The sequence below is a fragment of the Pipistrellus hanaki genome (assembly GCF_964339955.1).
Source record: "Pipistrellus hanaki genome assembly, chromosome: 14".
NCBI lineage: Eukaryota > Metazoa > Chordata > Mammalia > Chiroptera > Vespertilionidae > Pipistrellus > Pipistrellus hanaki.
In genome coordinates this window covers 22,483,541-22,502,912 of record NC_140516.1, presented here as the reverse complement: position 1 = coordinate 22,502,912, position 19,372 = coordinate 22,483,541, and the positions used below count along the sequence as shown (strand labels likewise).

At 41.0% G+C, this 19,372-nt stretch overlaps 1 protein-coding gene across 3 annotated transcripts in view; it reads left to right on the top strand.

Moving 5' to 3' along the window:
• The window catches only part of ARID5B (AT-rich interaction domain 5B), a 177,974-nt gene that overhangs the window by 134,233 nt on the left and 24,369 nt on the right, over positions 1-19,372 (top strand). For all 3 annotated transcript variants that reach the window (XM_084903951.1, XM_084903952.1, XM_084903953.1), the window contains 4 exons: positions 922-1,034; positions 7,281-7,485; positions 9,437-9,489; positions 19,267-19,364. In XM_084903951.1, the coding sequence (XP_084760077.1) occupies positions 922-1,034; positions 7,281-7,485; positions 9,437-9,489; positions 19,267-19,364 (469 nt within the window). The remainder of the gene's footprint in view (positions 1-921; positions 1,035-7,280; positions 7,486-9,436; positions 9,490-19,266; positions 19,365-19,372) is intronic.

Here is a 19,372-nt window from a genome sequence, read left to right as displayed (position 1 = left end):
TGGGTGACTGATGAAGTTAAATGTGAAAGCTGATGCCGGACAGCCCTAGTCTTCAGCTAAGCAGCAGCCTCTATCCCTCTGCTTTGCGTGAGGATCTTAAAGAGAGTCAAGCTCAGCATCAGGGTTGAAATACAACTTTGATTTGCATCTCGCCTGTGGCTTTTTAGAAAGTATAAATAATCTCCACGGAATCTGGCTAACCTCAGTGTGATCTTTGGAAGTTATTTTAAATAACCCTCAAGATGGTCATTAAAAAATATATTGGAAAGAAAAAAAGAGCATACTGAGTTAAATGTATCTGCCAGCTTTGTTCAGATTTGAAACGTGCTGGTCACAATATTATTAGTAAACACATATAATAATATGTGTTGTTGTTTTTTCAGATTGTTATTTTAAATCCCTCTCTCTCTCTCTCTCTCTCTCTCTCTCTCTACTTATTAGTATAATTTGAGAAAATGCTCATGTCTCCATATTTGAAGAGAGATGTTTTTGAACATAATATTACTGTGATACTGTAATGGGCTGGCATATCACTTAGGTTTCTGAAAGGAGTCAAAACAAAACAAAGACTAATCTTGGAGCCTGGCTCAGGGCTGTCTTCAGCCCAACCTGTTTCTTTTCTAATAATGGGGAAAGGCATTTTCCTTTCATCATCCTTTAGCGCCAAGGGCTTCATTTTATTTATATTAATTAGACATGTGAAAGCGCAGTAGATTAGCTTTGGGAAAGAAGGTCAGATGTGTATGGTCTTCTGAGATGCAGCCTTTCCGGGAGAGAAGCATTAGATGAGGGCTGACACCAACAGATGCATACATTTGTCTGCACACGTGATGGGGACCACTGGAGTTAAGAAGCTGGCTTTTGAATAAGGAAATCCATGCCAATGAAAATGTATATCAATTGCTCTCCATTTGTTTTCAGCGCCGAATCTTAAAGGCAGACCACGCAAAAAGAAATCATGCCCACAGAGAAGAGATTCATTCAGTGCTATGAAAGATGCCAACAACAATTCGGATGGCAAAGCCATTGCCAAGGTACAGTTGTTTGTGCCGTGGTGTTCATTTTGCGCACAGTTTTATTTTCCTTGTTCTCTTTATCTCTCTACTCTGTATCTTAGTGGCAGTGTGCAATTCCAGATCTAACTTTGGTATTCACAGCTCTCTGCTATGTCTGTTCTCACTACCTCTCCTGCCTTGGGAGGTGGAGGGTGGGGGAGGGAGGTAAGCATTTTGATTAGTCAACAGAAAGACTTCCCACCTCCCAGTTTGGCCTGTTGGGTGAAGGACAGATGATTAAGCGCCCACGTCATTGAGGCTGGGATTTCATAGTAGGTGACACAATGACATAGTTTACTCTGCTTGGATCAAAAATAGACCAGCTGAACCATCCTTTTTCTGAATGTGTACAGCTAAATCTGCTTCAGAGATTAATGGAGGATGAAATTAGAAATGGCTAGAATTAATCACTTTAGTTCCATCTCTTTTTTTTTTTCTTTTCAAAATCACCTCTAACTTACTTTAGAGTAAAATTAAAGACACATAGCAAAATGTTTACATGTATACATGTACTCATCCATACATTGTTATGTTTTTTTAAGATCTCTCTTTTTTAATTACATTTATTAGGGTGACATTGGTCAACATAGGTTTCAATTAAATTTATTAGGGTGACATTGGTTAACGTATATGATAATAATCATATAAGTTTCAGGTGTGGGTTTCTATGTCACAAGATCAGTATATCTTACTGCAGAATAAAGGTTCAAATGCAAGGCTACTTTTTTGAGGACCCAGGCCCATTTGGCCTCAGCATTCTTTGGAATTTTGAAAGTGTGTGCCTGAAGTATTTAGCACCAGGAAGTGTGAAGTGCCACTTCATATTTTTAGACTTATCTTTTTTACTTTAGTGAGTTTGGATCAGATTTCCATGGTTCCGTTTATGGGGTGTTTGCGTTTAGGTGTTGTTTCTGTGCCAAAGGCAGCAATAGTCCCTTTAGGATCTCAATTGAAGACTGAATGTCAATGGATACCACATTTCCAGACTCAAGGACTAAGCTTATGAAAGTGGGGACATTTAGATTTTTGGTGATTTTGGAAGATTCAGATGTAGAAAAACATGAATTCACTTCTATGTTGAAAATCTACTGTTTTTCTGCCACGTACTCCACGCCTCTTCCCAGTGTAACGAAGCAAATCCTCAACATTCACATTCCGTAAATCCTATCTTCATGAAAATTAGTCTCATTTTCTGAGACTGCTTTGTTATCATTGCTTCATGCTTCCAGGATTGCCAAGGGTTACAAAGAGATCAACCAGGAGAAAAGTATATTTTCTGGCTAAAACAACAACAACCAACTTCTTTCCCTAAAGTTATTTTTTGTTCTGTTCACTCCACCATCTGCAAGTGAGTCCACCTGAATACCAAGTGTGACATTTTCTAATAATTTGGACATCTCGGCTCCTGGAGTTGCCTGTCTAGGGCTTTGGTTTCCATGGTCTTCGAGGATGTTAGCAGGAACAGTGTATTCCCTGTGATGTGGTTTGCCATGTAATAAAGAATGGAGTGAGAAGGCTTTAGGATTGTAACATTCAGCAGAGCTTGTACTGCTAATGTCTGGTGTTGGTTCCCTGCCCCATACCTCTAAGATGACATCATGTGTTTATCCCGGCATTTCCTATACCTGAGCCCAGCAGGATGACGCTCCCTCTCATGTCACTTGGAGTCACTACCTATGGATGCCTCTGGGGGTTTTATAAAACTCATACAACTGACCTGAAGGCGCAACCCTACAACATCTCTCTCCCTTGAAGGCAGCTCAGGACTCACACTAAGAACCACCAGACTAAAGAGAACAGGGGCCTGCTCTGTATTTGATGTTCACGGACTTATCCTTCGTAGGAGTGATGGTCTTCAAGCCATTTCTACCCCACCTCCCACCAGTGCAGCCTTTCAGAATTTTTACCTGGAGGAGCATTATCCTTCCATCGTTGGTTTTGATGATGCTTGTATGGATATCCCACCGCAGCCAGCTCCTGGGACTGGTCTAAATGTCCAATTCTTCTTGGAGTCTTCGATTATAGTCCTGCTATTCCAGTGGGTCAGGCAAGACCACTTCATATACGAGTAGAAGAGAGACTGGTAGGTGTGAAGTATGGTGGGTTTATCTGATGGCACCAACAAGTCCGATATAAAATCCCTATAGAATGAACAAGCCACATCTGGGCCAGGACTCCCATTAAAAAGGCACCTGTGTCATCAAGTGGTCTTTTCTCATGAAATCCTACCATAGAGATTACAAACCTGTGACCATCTGATCCTTTGCCAAGCTGGGAGCATCATTTCAGGTGACAGTTAGTTTGGCTTTATGACCAAGAGCTGTGTGACTTTTTCCTCCCCAAAGTTTCCCAAATGGACCATTTCTAACGACAGCTTTCTGCAGCTCCACCTGGCAGTGCACTCAGCGTGAGGATACACTGGGGTTCTTGGGTGCATGGCTGGAAAAACAAGTCAAGTCATCTACCTGTCTCCCTCAAAGGTTGTGCTCTCTCAATGCGAACATGAAAACCAGCTTTACAAGACTCTGAGGAGATCATGGCTTCCCAGAGACAGCACAGGTCACGTGGGAAAAGGGTCCAGTTCTCTGGAGATGTCATGAAGGCGTCCAGCACAAGTTCTGCTGTTTCCCTTGGGATCATCTTACAGCAGCAGATCTGGGGCCCGAGCCAGAGAGGTCTCAGCTCAGGGCTCTAATGAGAGGCCTCCGCTGTTAGAAGGCAAAGTGACTTCACCTCCTATAAGCACTTTCCAATGGCCAGACGTGTGTAACAGGTGGTTTGTAGCCTAAAAGAGACACAAAAAAGGAAGCAATGTCTTCTTCCATTGACATCACAAACACACTTTCAACATTTTACAAATAGGATGCTTTCATTATTTTTCCTTTTTTTTTTCCCCCCATCCCATTTGGTTCTCAGAACTACCTCCACAGTTTATCCTCCTGGTTTCCTGAGCAAGAAAATGAGTGTCCCCTAGCACGTGTGTGGCTGAATTGAAATGACTCCAGCTTCTTTCCTGCTGGTTCAGCACATCTCGCTGTCCCAGTTAAAAGCTGGGTTAGTTATGTGGTTAATATCAAATAGGCGGTGGCTCGTTGAGAACAGTACATGTGGATTCTTTGCTTAGCACTTCCTCAAGCACTTTGGAAACCCCAAAGCTCTTAGGGAACTCAACAAGTGTGAGGCGTACAGGTCGGGAGAAACAGGTCTAGTAATTAACAGTTACCATCAAGAGGGTGTGCTTTCCCAAGGTCAACACGAAGACCAGCTCTCTTTTTAATATTTCAGTAGATTAAAATGCTGAGGATGTTTTGGGTCAATGTGAGAAAATGTAGGAAGGAACTTGGCCTGTTTCTATCCAGAAACGGAATAATGTCCTAATGGGCTCATTTATATTAACTGAAGAGATGTATGGAGCTAGTCTGAGAAAGGAAGCCACCTTTCACTTCTTAGGAAGCACCTGAGAGACACCAACTGGGAAGACACCAACCGAAGGGGGAGGAAGGGAGAGGGATGGAGGTCAGGTGGTGGCAGTCTGCATCACCTGGAGCCTTTTTCTGTGAAGCAGGGAGTCTGAATGGCATGGGGCCTGATTTGTGCGCCCCTCCGTGCTTTCCTTCTGTTTCCGGGTGTCTCTGCACAGGTGAGGCAGAAGGTTAGGCAGCTATCTAGACGTGGAGGGATAAACCTCTTTCTTCCTTAACAATGGCATTTATGACCCAATAATATAGAAAAGTGGCCCATATCATTACAGTTTGAAGGCTCAGATTATTATATATGCAAACCTTATATCTACTCTTATTTGTACAAGACTGGGGTTTAGCACGAGGGAGACCTCTAACCCTAGAAGCCTGCCCCAATGACAATGCATGACCTCGCTGAGCTCCAGTTTCCTCATCTGTAAGATGGGGCTAAATACGGGTCTTTTGTGAGTCTTGTGTACATTAGGTAGACTGTATAAAGCCCAAGCACTGTCCCTGGGTCATTGTAGGTGCTCAGTTGATAAATCACCTTTCTAAATGTAGGTTTTGTAAAACCTAGTCACTAAGATGTGCTTTTTCATTGGAAGTATGTTTTTATTGCCAGTTTAATATTTTTGTAGGAGTGTCAGTGAAATAGTATAGTGTTAAAAATCACAAGCCCTAGAGTTGAGACTACCTGGATTCCAACCCCAAACTTGCCACTTACTAATTGTGTGCGTGTCATTCATCCTTTCTATGCCTCAGTTTCCTCTAATATGAGAATAATAATTCACCTCCTTAGAGTTGAGGGCATGAAATGAGAGAATACCAGCCTTGCTGGTTTGGCTCAGTGGATAGAGCATCAGCCTGTGGACTGAAAGGGTCCTGGGTTCGATTCTGGTCAAGGTCATATGCCCCAGATTACAGGTTTGATCCCCTGCTGGGGGCACACAGGAGGCAGCTGATCAATGATTTTTTCTTAACATTGATGTTTCTATTTTTCTTTCCCTCTCCATCCCTCTCTGAAATAATAAAAAACGTATTTTTTTAAAAATTGAGAGAATACCTAAAAAGTGCTTAGAAGAGCCTGGCTCCTAGTAGCCACTCAAAAACAGGTTGGGACCAATGCAGATTAAAATGGGAGTAATTTTATGATCTCAGAAAGCCCTGAAATAGTAGATTTCATCAAGACTTTAGACTCGACAGTCTAAAATTTGGCAATGAAAAAATGATGATCACATAAAGTTTCACTGGATGTTTCCCTTAATATATAATGTTACAATGTACTCAAGTATGAAAATACTGTTAAGTAAAAATTCCCCATGGAAAAATTTTTAATACCATTTCCACAGGCCCTTAAAAATTAAAATCTTATCTAGAAGCTCAGTTGAATGAGTTGTGCAGGAAGTTTTATTTTTAGCAGGGCCAGTCTGAAGATATTAAACTATCGTGTTCACTTGAGAGGCTAAGCCATAAAGAAAACCTTTTAAAAGGATAGATTTCCCTTTAATAAATAAGCATAGCCTTTTATGTTCTTAGTGCTTGGAAAGGAGAACCTGAAGGCAAAAAGAGAGACAGGTCAAAAATCTGAAATGGAAAACGTTGTTGAGTAAGTGGGACATTTTTATTCATATCATTCCCCCAGCCCTTGCCCTCTTCTCTCCGATGTTAGATATGGAGATGTAAAGAATATTGGAATGTACACATTCCCCAAGGGCGCACTTGAACTTAAAGTTTGACCCTTTGTACTTCCCCCTTTTACAATTAAAATAGCTCAGCAACTTAGCGTTATATTTAACAGCCATCAAAGGCCTCTTGTAGAGCATGGCAGAGAGGAGGGAACATTCGGTTAGTCTCTCAGTAGGCCAAGTTCCGTATTCGCCTGGAGTCTGGGAGGAAGAACATCTGGAGCATTCACCACCATTTATTTGTTAATTATGAAGCTTTTCACTTAGCCTTCGTGAGTTTTTAGCCGACCTTTACTCTTTTCTTTGTGGCAAGTTCACATTTCCTATTTCCTATAGTCTCAGAGCTGACCAAAAAGCAAGAAGGCCTCGTTAAAGAGTGGGCTCTTTCCTCTCCTCCTGAGGGTAGTCCTGGCTTCACTCTCAGGTGAGATAGCAAAGAACCAAGCTGATGTTCCTGACGCCATTGTCTGCTGGCATCTATGTGTCTTTCCAGGTTGCTGGAAAGAGTAGCAACAAGCTAAGTTTCCGGTGGAGAGATGGGCTTGTCTTTCCTGGTGGTTCAAAGTGTGAAGTGTAGGACTCTTAGGGAAGAAGTTAGGAATTGTTCAATGACATTAACAGATGGTGCTCCCTAGGAGAAGTATATAAAGAAGCAGGAGAATGGCCCCACCAGATGCCAACACTGTTTCTGGTTTCACATCAACATACTTGTAAGGAGTCCAAAAGAGGCTGGGGAAAAAACTGGCCACCTATTTTCTATAAATAAAGTTTTATTGGGACATGGCCACACCCATTTGTTTACATACTGCCTAGGACTCCTTTCACACTAGAGTTGAGCGGTCACAGCAGAGGTTGTGATGGCCCAAAGTCTACCATATTCACTCCTTGGCTTGACAGAAACTCACCATCCCCTGGTCTAAGACAATTCTTATTTATTGATGCCTCTAGAAAGCTTTTTGAGGGCAAGGGCAATTTATTGACTGACCCTTCCCACTCAGTGAAATGTGTCACTCGCTATGGCTTTGTCAATGGTCCAGGGCTGCTCTTGATTTGATGTGGCATTTTTCCCCCTTTTCCAGGTGAAATGTGAGGCCAGGTCTGCCTTGACCAAGCCGAAGAATAACCATAATAACTGTAAAAAAGTCTCAAATGAAGAAAAACCAAAGGTTGCCATTGGTGAAGAGTGCAGGGCAGATGAGCAGGCCTTCCTGGTGGCACTTTACAAATACATGAAAGAAAGGAAGACGCCAATAGAACGAATACCCTATTTAGGTTTCAAACAGAGTAAGTATACGTGTTTTCATTTTTGAAATATGAAAACTGCTCAGATTCTTTTGACTTGGAAAAAAAATATTTTTGACTCAGGATTATGTTGAAATCCTAATCTGGGGATGATGATGTTCTCTGTTTATACTAAATCTACAAATCATCCGAGCCAGGAATTTTTTTCCCTTCCTTTTTCCGCTACATTGTTCCCTTCTGGGGCAGTTGCAGTGAGATATTTATAGGCTTGAATCCACTGATTATGACTGGAAATAGACATGTTGAAAGTTTCTCATTTTCTGTTTTGTCAATCTTGAGTGTTTGCAACGCCTTTCTTCTGAGATAATAATATGACGTAGCTTTATCAGACACAGATGTTGCCTGTGAAAAAGACAGCTTTTAAAAGGAGGACATTTAAAGGTGGTCAAAACAACAACAAAGAGAAAGCATATTTTTCCTAAGTCCCAGATTTCTTAAGAGATAACAAAAACCTGATGACTTCAGAGGAAACAAGAAATAAACAAATTTGAACCGAGGACCCAATTTTGAATTACTTTGGCATGTCCGTTTAACCTTCCTCAGTATATTTTTTATGCAGATCAGGGAACTCACAGCTGAGCAGAATTCCACATAAAAAAATTAGTAGAAGAAACCCAGACCCCGCCTTGATTTCACAAATGAATATATATTTGGCCTCTGTCTGGATTTTGTGGCGCACAAAGCATGAGCCTCTGGCTTGGTACAGTATTTTCTCCCAACCTATCTTCCTAGATTAAAACCATGTGTCATGTTGATGAAGAATGTCAAACCTGCATGTTTTACATAACAATTTACATACCTAATAGCAACTGGCACTGATTGCAAGAGAACCCTCACAGCCATTATAAACTTATATAACTACGAATGATTACAATGTTTGTCTGAAAACTGGTTGCTGGAAATAGAAGTAAAATTAATGTACTATGAACAGCTTTGTTGCATTATGCATTGGTTCAGATTAAATCAAGGCCGAGGCAGGGCTCTTGATAGCTTTGAAACAGTGCAAGGTTCAATGAGGCTTCTGAACGTGTTGTGTCAAAGAGCCTTTTAAAATCGATTTTATTCTATTTTTTTTTTCTCTTACGAAGGAATTACTTGAAGTCAATTTTCCCCTCTTGTAAAGGAATCAAATCCAAAGCAGTCCCAGTATCTGGTACAAGTGAAGAGTTGCTAGCGATTTGACATAGTTGTTTAACAACATAAACATATGCAAACCCTGGGAAGAGAAATCTGTTTGAAAGAAGTATTTTTTGCAATACCATCCAGGCGAGTTAGGGGACTAAGTGGACTCATTTCCTCTGTGATGGAGTATCTTCCTTCCCTTTGATCTGTTGTATCACTTATGCCTCAAGGGTGAAATATTTTTTCCTGCTCACTGCAAGGCACCACATGTTAGTGAAATACAGTGTGAGCTTTGTATAGAGTGCTGCCATCAGGCATTCTATGAAAAAGATAATCATACGTTAACTTAGCTATTTTTTTATTGATTATGAAGAGTTCTTATCTGAAGGAAGCATCTATTATTACCCTTTAGTCAACGGCTTCTTTCTAAGAGTAGAACCAGTCCAGCCCCGATTTGGAAAAATCCCACAGTTCCCCCAAGGACACTGTAACTTAGCTCCTGTCTGTCTGCTGATGGCAACAGGACGCAAACTTGTGTTGTCCTTTATCCTAAAAGTAGATCCATTTCCGAATTTGTGACTGTTCTTCTGAAATATTTTAAGTGGTAATAATATATCCTGTTATTGAGTGCCCTTTGGCAAATGGTTTCCTAAGAACTTAGATCTCTAGGGTACGTTAGTATTTCTTTTCTTTCTTTTTTTTTTTTCTCTTTCTCGTTGAAAAACAAAACAAAACAAAAATGTTTTAATTGACATTTCTTGGAAATATGTTAATGCAATGCTTATCTAAATACTTATTGTCCCTCTAACAGTTAACCTTTGGACTATGTTTCAAGCTGCTCAAAAACTGGGAGGATATGAAACAGTAAGTGTTTAAGCAACTTAAATGGAATAATTTTGCAATCTAAACCTCTCCCCCCCCCCTGCTTTGACCAAAATAGAGACAATACAAAAGCAGACCATCCCTGACTGCCTTTTCCAATGGGCTCTACACTTTTGGGGGCTTATTGGGCGGCTTTTGGAAACAGTCCCAATTAGTTCCAGGTTTGGCAAAATGGTAAACTTGTCGTAAAAACTACAAGTGGAAAACATATGTAACTCTCCCCCTGTCAGGGAAATTAGTTGGGTCTGTAATTTTTTCCCATGTTGAGAAAGGGCTATTATTGTACAACAAGCCAAGATTGCATAAAAGAAATTTCCCTTGGCAACATACCTGACATCTGCTCATGTCTAATATGGGAAATGTATTAAAGGCTTTCAAAAGTAATCAGTATTGGCCATTAAGGAATAAAATGCAGCAAATCTCTCATTCTGGGGCAGAAAGGCTTTATTAGACAAGGGTCAGCGCTGCATAAACAGGAAGTTATCAGACTTATTCAGAACAGGCTCTGACACTCTTTATCAGCTAATTCTAACTGACAGGAACGGGTTATTTTTAGCTCACGGACAATTTGATGGCCACGGATTTTTATAGCTTGTATTTTGAACCAATAAAATGTTAGAGCAACAAGCTAAGATTAAAATCTTGAAAGAAGAAAGAGCTGCATTAATATAGCACACAGAGATGACATCTGTAATAAAATCAGTTGACATAGGAAGATGTCGTCATTGGAAATATTTTCTCCTCCACACAATGATCAGATTAAAGTTGTGCAGTTTCTTCTGCAATCGAATAAGAAATTGTTGTTTCTTTCCTTACAAAGCAACCTGGGATGTCTCTGTGTCATAGTAAAATGACAGTAAGAGACACAAAATCAAGAAAATGAAATTCATTTTAGCCCAAACATAATAACTAGTGTTTCTTGGGCAGATATAGCATATTGTTCCACAAACTAATGGAATAGTTTGATGTCAGGAGCTTGGGATAGGAAAAGATGACAAACATTATATGATTCAGATAGTCTGGTATTTACTGTAGAGATATCTGCTGTGAATTCTGACTAAAAAACTCTTTGAGTAGGTGTGCATATAATATTTTTAGTTTATGTATAGGTTACACATATATGTTTGTGAAGAAATATAATACTGATATGAACTACATGTAAAATGTGCATTTTGTAGACATGAATTTACTGAAAATACTTCTTTTATCAAGTGCCCTATTTAAAAATAAACAATGTTATTTTTTTACTTGGTTGGATCTGCTAAGGGAACAAAGAATGGACTCTTTGCCACTGTGACTCATAGTTTTGCAAATTCTTGAGCTAATTATAGCTTTCATCTATGTGAAAAAGATATCTTATTCAGGGTTAGTCTCATAAATTTAGGAATCAACCCCATAGCCTAGACTTTTAAGTTTTAACTTTTAGTGTTAAGAATAGGAGTATATGTTTTTATGAACTGTGACTACAGATAAGTTACATGATATTGCACAATATTATGAAATGTCTTTTTAAATCCAGGAACTTGTTGTTATTCACTGATAAGGAGAGTGCTAGCAAATTTCACAGAATCAGTTTTTCCTGCTTTTGTATCTTCTGTATCTTCACAAGGACTTTTTTCCCATGAAACTGCAAATTGGTGTTGAATATACAAAAGAAACTTCTGCTAAGTTTCAGGGCATTTGCAGTACTCTTTGAACAAGTAGTACTTAATTCTTTTGTTGGATGAATGAATGGATGGATGAATGATCACACAATTAGAAAAATCACCTAAATACATACAGGGTGGGGCAAAAATAGGTTTAGAGTTGTTCATATGGAAAATAATACAGTAATTCATAAATAATGACACAAGAATAAACTCTGTTTCACATACTGTAAAACTACTTTTGCCCTACCCTGCATGTATTGAGTGTCTTTTGTGGACATGGCATTGTGTTGGACATTCTAGGAGATGCCAATATATCTAGGCCAGTAGTTCTGGTTGCTTACCATCCACAAGAGTTGGCAATAAGAGGTAGGATAGAAAAACTCCTGCACCTCCTCATTTAGAGATGAGGGAAGGAAGACTTATTGCTCTGATGACAGTTGAGCAGAATTTTAGAGAATGGATGGAATTTAGACCTGGCAGATCATGGCCTTCCAGGAAGAGAAAATCAAATGGGGAAATAAAACATGGAGGTTGAATAAGGTTGGGCATAGCGAGTTTAAGTCACTTAAAGATGAGTGACTAGCTGGCCAGGATGAATGATAATGAGAGAAGGATGGAGCCCAGTGAGTAGAGATCCTGGATGCTAGGCCCCAGAGTTCTTCAGCAGGCAGCAGGGGGATACCTCGGAGACTGTTATGCTTTGCCACTTATTCTGCCTTCACTGTGTGTGAAGGTGGAGTGGAGTAGAGAGAAGCTGGGATGTAGGGATATGGAAAACCAGATTAGCATCTGCCTTTTATCTGGTTATCAGTTTCATGTCACTTCAGCAAAGCCACAGAGGACTGGTGACCTCTGTGATGGCTCTTTCCCCTTCTTCCGTTTCCATTCACACGTCAACTCCTTCATTGCTCATTGAGTCCCTCCCATTCTTCATAACACTCCAGATTTTCTCATCTCACCTCCAGCGGGGAATCTCCATAGCCACCTTTCTATGAAATCTTCATCTGAGGCCATAAACTAGATGGAGCTAATTGGTGGGACTTTTTCTTCTCTCCCTCTCTCCCTTCCTTCTTTTCTTCCCCCTCCCCCTTTTTTTTATATGCCTCATGTTACCTGTTGGCCCTGTAGGCACTTAAGGTTGCCACTCCCATTCTACACTTAAGCTTTTGAGTCTCCTAAGTGAAGAACAAGTTTCTCTCTTGGTATATTTTGGCTAATGAAATGGTGACATGTTCAGGGAAAATTCAGTTTTGAATTTATTCCAGAAGCTGTATGAATAATATCCAAAGCCTGGGAACTTAAGTTGTCATCACAGTGTTACCAAAGGACACTTATCTGTGAGATTATCTGATACCAGAACAAGTGCAGACTTGTCATTTAGAGCTCAAAAGAGGTCTTAGAATTGTCTAGATCAGTGGTTCCCAAAGGTTACTCCACAATAAGGGTTCAAGTTTTCAATGGGGAACTTGAAAGTCTAAGCCATTGTTTAGGCCTCCACACTGACATAGTAACTTTGTTGTAGGGCCTGAGCCTGAGATTCCCTTTTCTTAAGCTGTCCAGGTGAGGTGAATTCAAAGCCAAGTGTAACAGTGATTGTTAACACTTCACCTCATGGGTCATAGCTTCAAAATGGGATCCCATTTAAGTCAAATGTCAAAGAGTAGAAAGCTATCTTCATGCCATTACCAAATAAACATCCAACATATTAACATTCTGTTGACTCAAAAGAAGCCAAAATTTTCCCATGAGTATTTTTCCATTTAGTAAATGGTAATCTAAATTGGGACTCAGTAAGCTATTTTCAGTTTTGAAAAATGTAGCACCCTAACATTTTTTATTTTTCACAAATTGGCCTTTGTGTAGAAAAAGATCCTCGCCATGTTCCAGCCCCAGCCTTTGTTTTACAAATGGGAAAACTGAGGTACAAGGAGATGAAATCATTTGCATGGATCATCAGGGCATTCTCCTAAATCTTGACAGCTGAGAACTTTGTGCACAATTGTGTTACCCTCCATAGCTCTGGAAGTTACAGAAGGTTCATAAGTGATCATTCTTTGAGCCTTCCATTCTCTGCAGTCCCTTATGTATCCAGATTGCTTTCTACATAATTTGGGTGATTCTTGGAAAAAAATATTTAATAACCTACTTTTGTTGGTAGCATCTTTCAGTCAGTTCTTTGTATCTAACATGATCCTTAGCAGATAAACTATAACCTGCTGAAACTTTATCTGATTCTTGAGAAAAATGTGTCAGTTTAGGAAATGAGTCAAGAAGTCTGGATGGTGTAAATATTCAGCAATAATAAAAACATATCAAGTTTAAAATTTGTAAATGTATCTCTTCTGCAATTAACTTGTGATTGGATAAAGACATCCCTCTGGAATTCCTTCTGGTTATAAAAAGAGGCCATCTTAATTGGTTTGTTTTTGTTTGTGGTTATAAACTATTTCAGATCTTCTGGTTTGAATTGTGAATTATGGATTATTTCATTTCAGTTCTTCAGTACCCTCACATTTAATTTTGAAAAAGAAAGAGGAGCAAAAGTTTTATTTTAAGCCTTTATAACATTTGACTAGTGGTTATCTTCGGTTTTCTTGGGGTCCTCTACCTTTGCTGGAAATGTACATTGTATCTCTGCATCCTTAGATTTAGAGATTATAAATATATTGAATGGATTTGATTTCTGAAAAAAAACAAAAACAAAAAAAAAAAAAAAAAAAAAAAAACACAAAAAACCCTGGCATTTTGATTGGTTGGCAATGAAGACCCTTCCTTTGCAGTCCTATTTTAGAGTATTGGTACTGACAGTTGAAGATGCAGAACTGGATAAAGTTGCTGATGAGCTAAGAGGCCTGCACTTCAGTTTCTGGTGAAGCAATTAAAGCTCACAGGGTAGCTTGGGATATTAGCAGGATGCATTGAGTTCAAGGTGGTTTGCTAAAGTGATTTCCATTTGGCTACCCGTTTGATGGCCTGCCAGAGGCACTGTTTGGAAAGAGGGTAGTAGAACAGGGAGATGGGTCTTAAGTAAAGCGAGAGGCAGAAGACCATGCACGTGGTGCCTTTGAAGAATGTTAGCTATTAGCTCCAGTCTTCCCATGGGTGAGACAGGACCATCATTTCTCATCTGGAAGAAGAAGTTGCTTATCTTCTCCCTGGAAGGATTAGGCTTTGGCATCAGATTCTGACTTTGAAGAAAGATGTCAGTAAATGACAAAAATGAGAGAAATTCTGTCATTTCATGACATCCTCTCAATCTGCTAACCCTAGTTCTCTGGACAGACAAAACCTCTTGCTTAATTCAAAATTTGTGAGGCCAAAGATGATGTCATGTAGTTTTGAAAGGCTCCAGTTCCTGGAGTACTACCAGGAAAAAAAAGTCATCCTCCTTTAATTCAGCACACCCTCAAGGTGTCCTGAGAAAGACGCTGTTTCTCAGAGCAGCCTGGGCAGCACTGCTTGCCGGAAAACTCTCCTTCTGACTTCATGTTTCCTGCGCATTCTTAAGCCATGGAAACTCCAGAGTCCTACAAGATCTGATTGCTGTTTCCTCACCAGGCCACAACAATGCCAAGATTATTTCATCCCTGCAACCTCAAAGGGAGCAAAATCAAGGCTTGAAGTCTGTGTCTTGGCTTAAAACAGTTGTCCAGTTTTTCTTAAGTGACAATTCCTTTCCCACTCACTGGGCCTGTTTTCTTTTATTTTCTTTTTAAAAAAATATAGAGGAAGGGAGAAGGAGATAGGAATATCAATGATGAGAGAGAATCATTAATTGTCTGCCTCCTTCAGGCTCACTTGAGCAGAATTGAACCCAGGACCCTTTGGTCCATAGACCAACCCTCTATCCATTGAGCCAAATCAGCTAGGGCTGGACCTATTTTCTTTACAGGGTGGGCAAGATGAAGAGTTAGCTTCAGGCCACCTTTACCACATCGCCTGGGTTCCAAAGCGCAGTTTGAAAACCGCTGTATTGATGAGCCCTGAAACTTCATGAACATAAAAGGTGTGGAGTGCTTTTCAGAGTTTCTCAGGTCTGACCACACTGGGGAAAGAAGTAACTGTCAAGTGTTTTCCAAGTATGATTGGGTCTCTCTCTCTCTCTCTCTCTCTCTCTCTCTCTCTCTCTCTCTCTCTCACACACACACACACACACACACACACACACACACACACCTAGATTGGTTTATTTCACTTGGGTGTGGTCTACTCAGCTTTTCTTTCTTGCTTCATGGTTCATGGTATGGGGCTGTGCTTCCTGCTAAATCACCTTGAAAGTTGCAACCTCTCTTTCTGTTCACGATGCCTTCGCACCCTCAGCCCTCCACCTCCGTGCCTCTGCACCTGACACAGCGCCCTGAGACAGGCAGCACTAGCAGATGGGTTGCTGTCCTGAACCCCTGTCATCGAAGTGAGGACCTTGAAGGAGATGACAGGGGAAGCACAATCCAAAAGAAATAACTGCCTGGTGAATGTGGCCATTTTCTTGAGGAAACAAAGAGCCAGAAGTTCTTTGTAGCTTTAAACACCTAAAATAAATAGAGGGAGAAGTTGAGCGTGAACATGAACAAGAGGCCTGAAGCATAGGGAAAATTGATCAAACTAACCCCTTGGCTAGATCACTTTACAGCAAAATGGGGCTGGGGGCTGGATATAAGGAAGCAGCCGGTGGTTCTGCCCCAGATAGTGTTTAAAGCACATTGGACAACAGAATAAAAACCCTAAGTAAATGAGTAATTAGGCCTGATGCAGGCATATTACAACAGAAGGCAGATTTATACAGGTGGGAGCACGATGCCCAGTAGCTGGGCCAGGAAGAGTTCTCATGTCTTTTCCTCTCTCCTAATAGGGTCCTGTGACCTATTATAAAGTTTGGATAATGGGAGGATGCAGACCTTGCTTGCTTTAGAGCCTGTGGTCAGCATTTGTATTAGAAGTGCACCTGAACCCACAAAAAAAAAATAACATTGGGCACCTAGGAGCACCGTGCACTTAAAAGCATTTAGCAGTTGGAAAGAGCACATTTTATGACTTTCCTGTGGAAAGAAAATGTCTCAAAATGGCCCGATTCATCCAGGCTGGCCCGTGGACCCTGGGGACACAGAGAGACCTCTTCCTTGGAGGCCCGGCCCTTGTGGTCTTCACTCCGGATGAGTCCTCACTGGTCAAAACTATTTAAAAATGGGAGCCTGCTGGCTTGGGGCTGACACAGACCCCTGGCCTGCTGCTCATGGCTTGTTAGCACCAAATGGTGCTTGATGCTGGCTTCCTGATGCCACATTTCAGTCCTAGAGGGAGGAAGATTTTGGTTTCCATTTTGAGAATTCATTATTTATTCTTAAAGGAGTTTTGTCAGCTCTGTGATAGGCAAGTATTTAACAGGGCATCCCCTAGTCTAGACGATAGAGTGTGCGAGGGGGACATGGTCAGTTTCCAAAATTATCCCTATCAGCCATGGTCTCTTCTTCATTACATTTTCCACAATCTGTATTATTTTGTGTAGGTGTTTGGCCAGTTGTTTATTGCTGACATCCATCCGTTTTCCCTTCCCCAAGGATGCAGACATGTTGGGTCTGGTTGTCATCGTTGCATCTCCACTGCTACCACAGTGCCCAACAGATGGGAGATGTTCAGTAAATGCTGAATGGATGGATGTGTGCATGGATGGATTCAGATATAATTGGAACTTATCCGTGACTCTATGGGGTGAACATAATAGGAAAACCTCTGGTCTACCTAGAGACAGGTGCAGCCAGGACAGAAGGAACCATAGTTTTATGGGGTTAAGAGCAACATTTTAAAGCATTATTAACCTAGCCCACCCCCTTAGATCCCTGCTGACCTCGTAGTCAGGCCCTTTGCCCACTAGGTCAAAGTTGAGAACTTGTAGCAGAAGTAATACTTCCCACAGTCATCTGTGAAGCAAAGGGCCCCTGTAGTTCTGTATTATCACCCCGCTCCAACCATGGGCTCTTCAGGAGGCCATTCTGATATGGAGGCTGCTTTAATGTCGTAGGAAAAGGTCGCTCTTGGGACCATGAGACATCAGTATGAACCTTGGCTTTGCCATTCTGCTGCTGTGTGCCCGTAGGCAAGTCATGCAGCCTCTCATCGGAGTCTCCCTTCTTTAATATAATCTGCCTCACAGGCTGATGGGAGGATTAAACGATACTATATGGATGTGAAAAAAAAACTCTTTATCAAATATGGAATACAGTGTACATGAGATCCAAGAGTGACAGGAGTGATGGTCCGTTGTGAAGTGATGGCAGGGACAGATGCAGGCTGTTTCCTGGCCCTGCTGGGCTCCCAAGGCTCACACACCCTATCTGAGAGAGGGTTCTTCTTCCTTGATTCTTCCTGATTTCTCTCATAGACCAGCCTGGAATTGTATTATCTAAAAGGCTGGAGGGAGATTGTAATTAAATGCAACACAATCACCAAAATATGTATTCTGAGTGTTTTGAAAGGGGCTTGAAACCGTTAATTATCATTGAAACCAAGCCACAAATAAAGGAGGGTTTATTTTTAGCCACACCTGCGTGAGGTCAAGGTGGTTCTTTCTAATGAGAACCATTGAAAGAAATTATTTCAAGCGTGATGTCTGTGAAATTGAACAATGCAGAACTCGCATAGTCTCGGGGTCCCACGTGGGCCTGTGGAGAAGGCTTTGTGGAAATGAAGGGGTTCTCTGGACTTGAAATGGAAAAGGTACCACTTACCTTCTAATATTTAACCACCCCTGCCCTCCTCCATAACGATTACATGTCCAACCCCTGGTTCAAGTGCAGATTTCTTCCCCCTGGATTCCTGTCTTTAGCCCCGAAGTGTACTCCGTGGGCAGCTCTGGGGTAGTTCTCACCAGAAGCCTCCTGCTCTGATTGTATGAAATGCCACGGGCCCCGTGGCCATGCCCTGCCCCCTCCACATTCCACTCACAGTTTTCCTGTGACCTAATTTAGAAACTTTTACGGGGGCCTTAGATCTTGCTCTGCCTTCCTAGTTCAAGGAAACACTGGGCTTGCTGGGATGTCGCAAAAGATGGGTTTCCCGCAATTCATCATCTGCCAGCTCACGCATCTGTTATTTTGTAAAAAATCTTAATTTACGTAAGGAAATAGAATGAAAGAAAGATAAATAAATAAAACTAGGCCATAGTGTGCCGTTCAGTAGATTGCAAGCTGTTTGTTTTTATTCACCTAACTCAATAATGTATACGCCTCGCATTTTAACTTTGGAATATGGTCCTTTTCATAGGATTTGATGGATACCCCATTTTCCTGACCTAAGTGGATAAAAATAAACAGCTTGCGCGATATGTACACTTGTAGATTTTGATTTTGTTTTGGTGGCTAGAGGAGCTGTCATAAAAATGTAGCTTGAAATGACTGCAGATTCCATAACCAACTTGATCAGTTTAATTCGTTTATGTCATAATTTATTTAGTTTTTAAAGCAGGCAACGTATCACAGGGTTCAAAAGTCAGAAGATATAATAGTATGTTTGGTGAAGAGGGTTTCTCTCCCCGAGGCCACCCTTTTCCACACCCCCTTGAGCAACCTATGTTAATTCTGTTCGTTTACACGGAAATACTAAGATATATAGTTTAGGAATGGACCATTTTATTTTCTTGTGATGCTGTATCACATGACATCAAGGAACAGAGTACAAGTTTGAGACCTTGGGGGGCAAATAACTACCTAAGTTAAGGTGACCAGATGTCCTGCTTTTGGCGGGACAGTCCCAATTTTTAACAGTTTGTCCCGTGGTGTTTTTAAAAAGTCCCGATCCAAAAATCGGGACTGTCCCACCAAAAGCAGGACATCTGGTTACCATTAAAGAAGACACCTTGGATGAAAAGACACTAGGGATGAAAAGACACTAGGGGTGATATAGAGCCAAAGGTAGAATTCCATTTTTACTGTAAAGCAAAGCGCTGAAAGCGAGAACTCACTGTAAAACCATGTCCCCACCGTGTACCCATTTGGACTCCCCTGCTTCTGGGTTTCCAGTACAGACCATTGTCCTCTGACTGTTGCATATGTATTGAATCCTGCCACTGCGAATCTCTTCCGATGCCAGATTGAATTTCCCATTGCCATTCTTTCAGATAACAGCCCGCCGCCAATGGAAACACATTTACGATGAATTGGGTGGTAATCCTGGGAGCACCAGCGCCGCCACGTGCACCCGCAGACATTATGAAAGGTAATTTT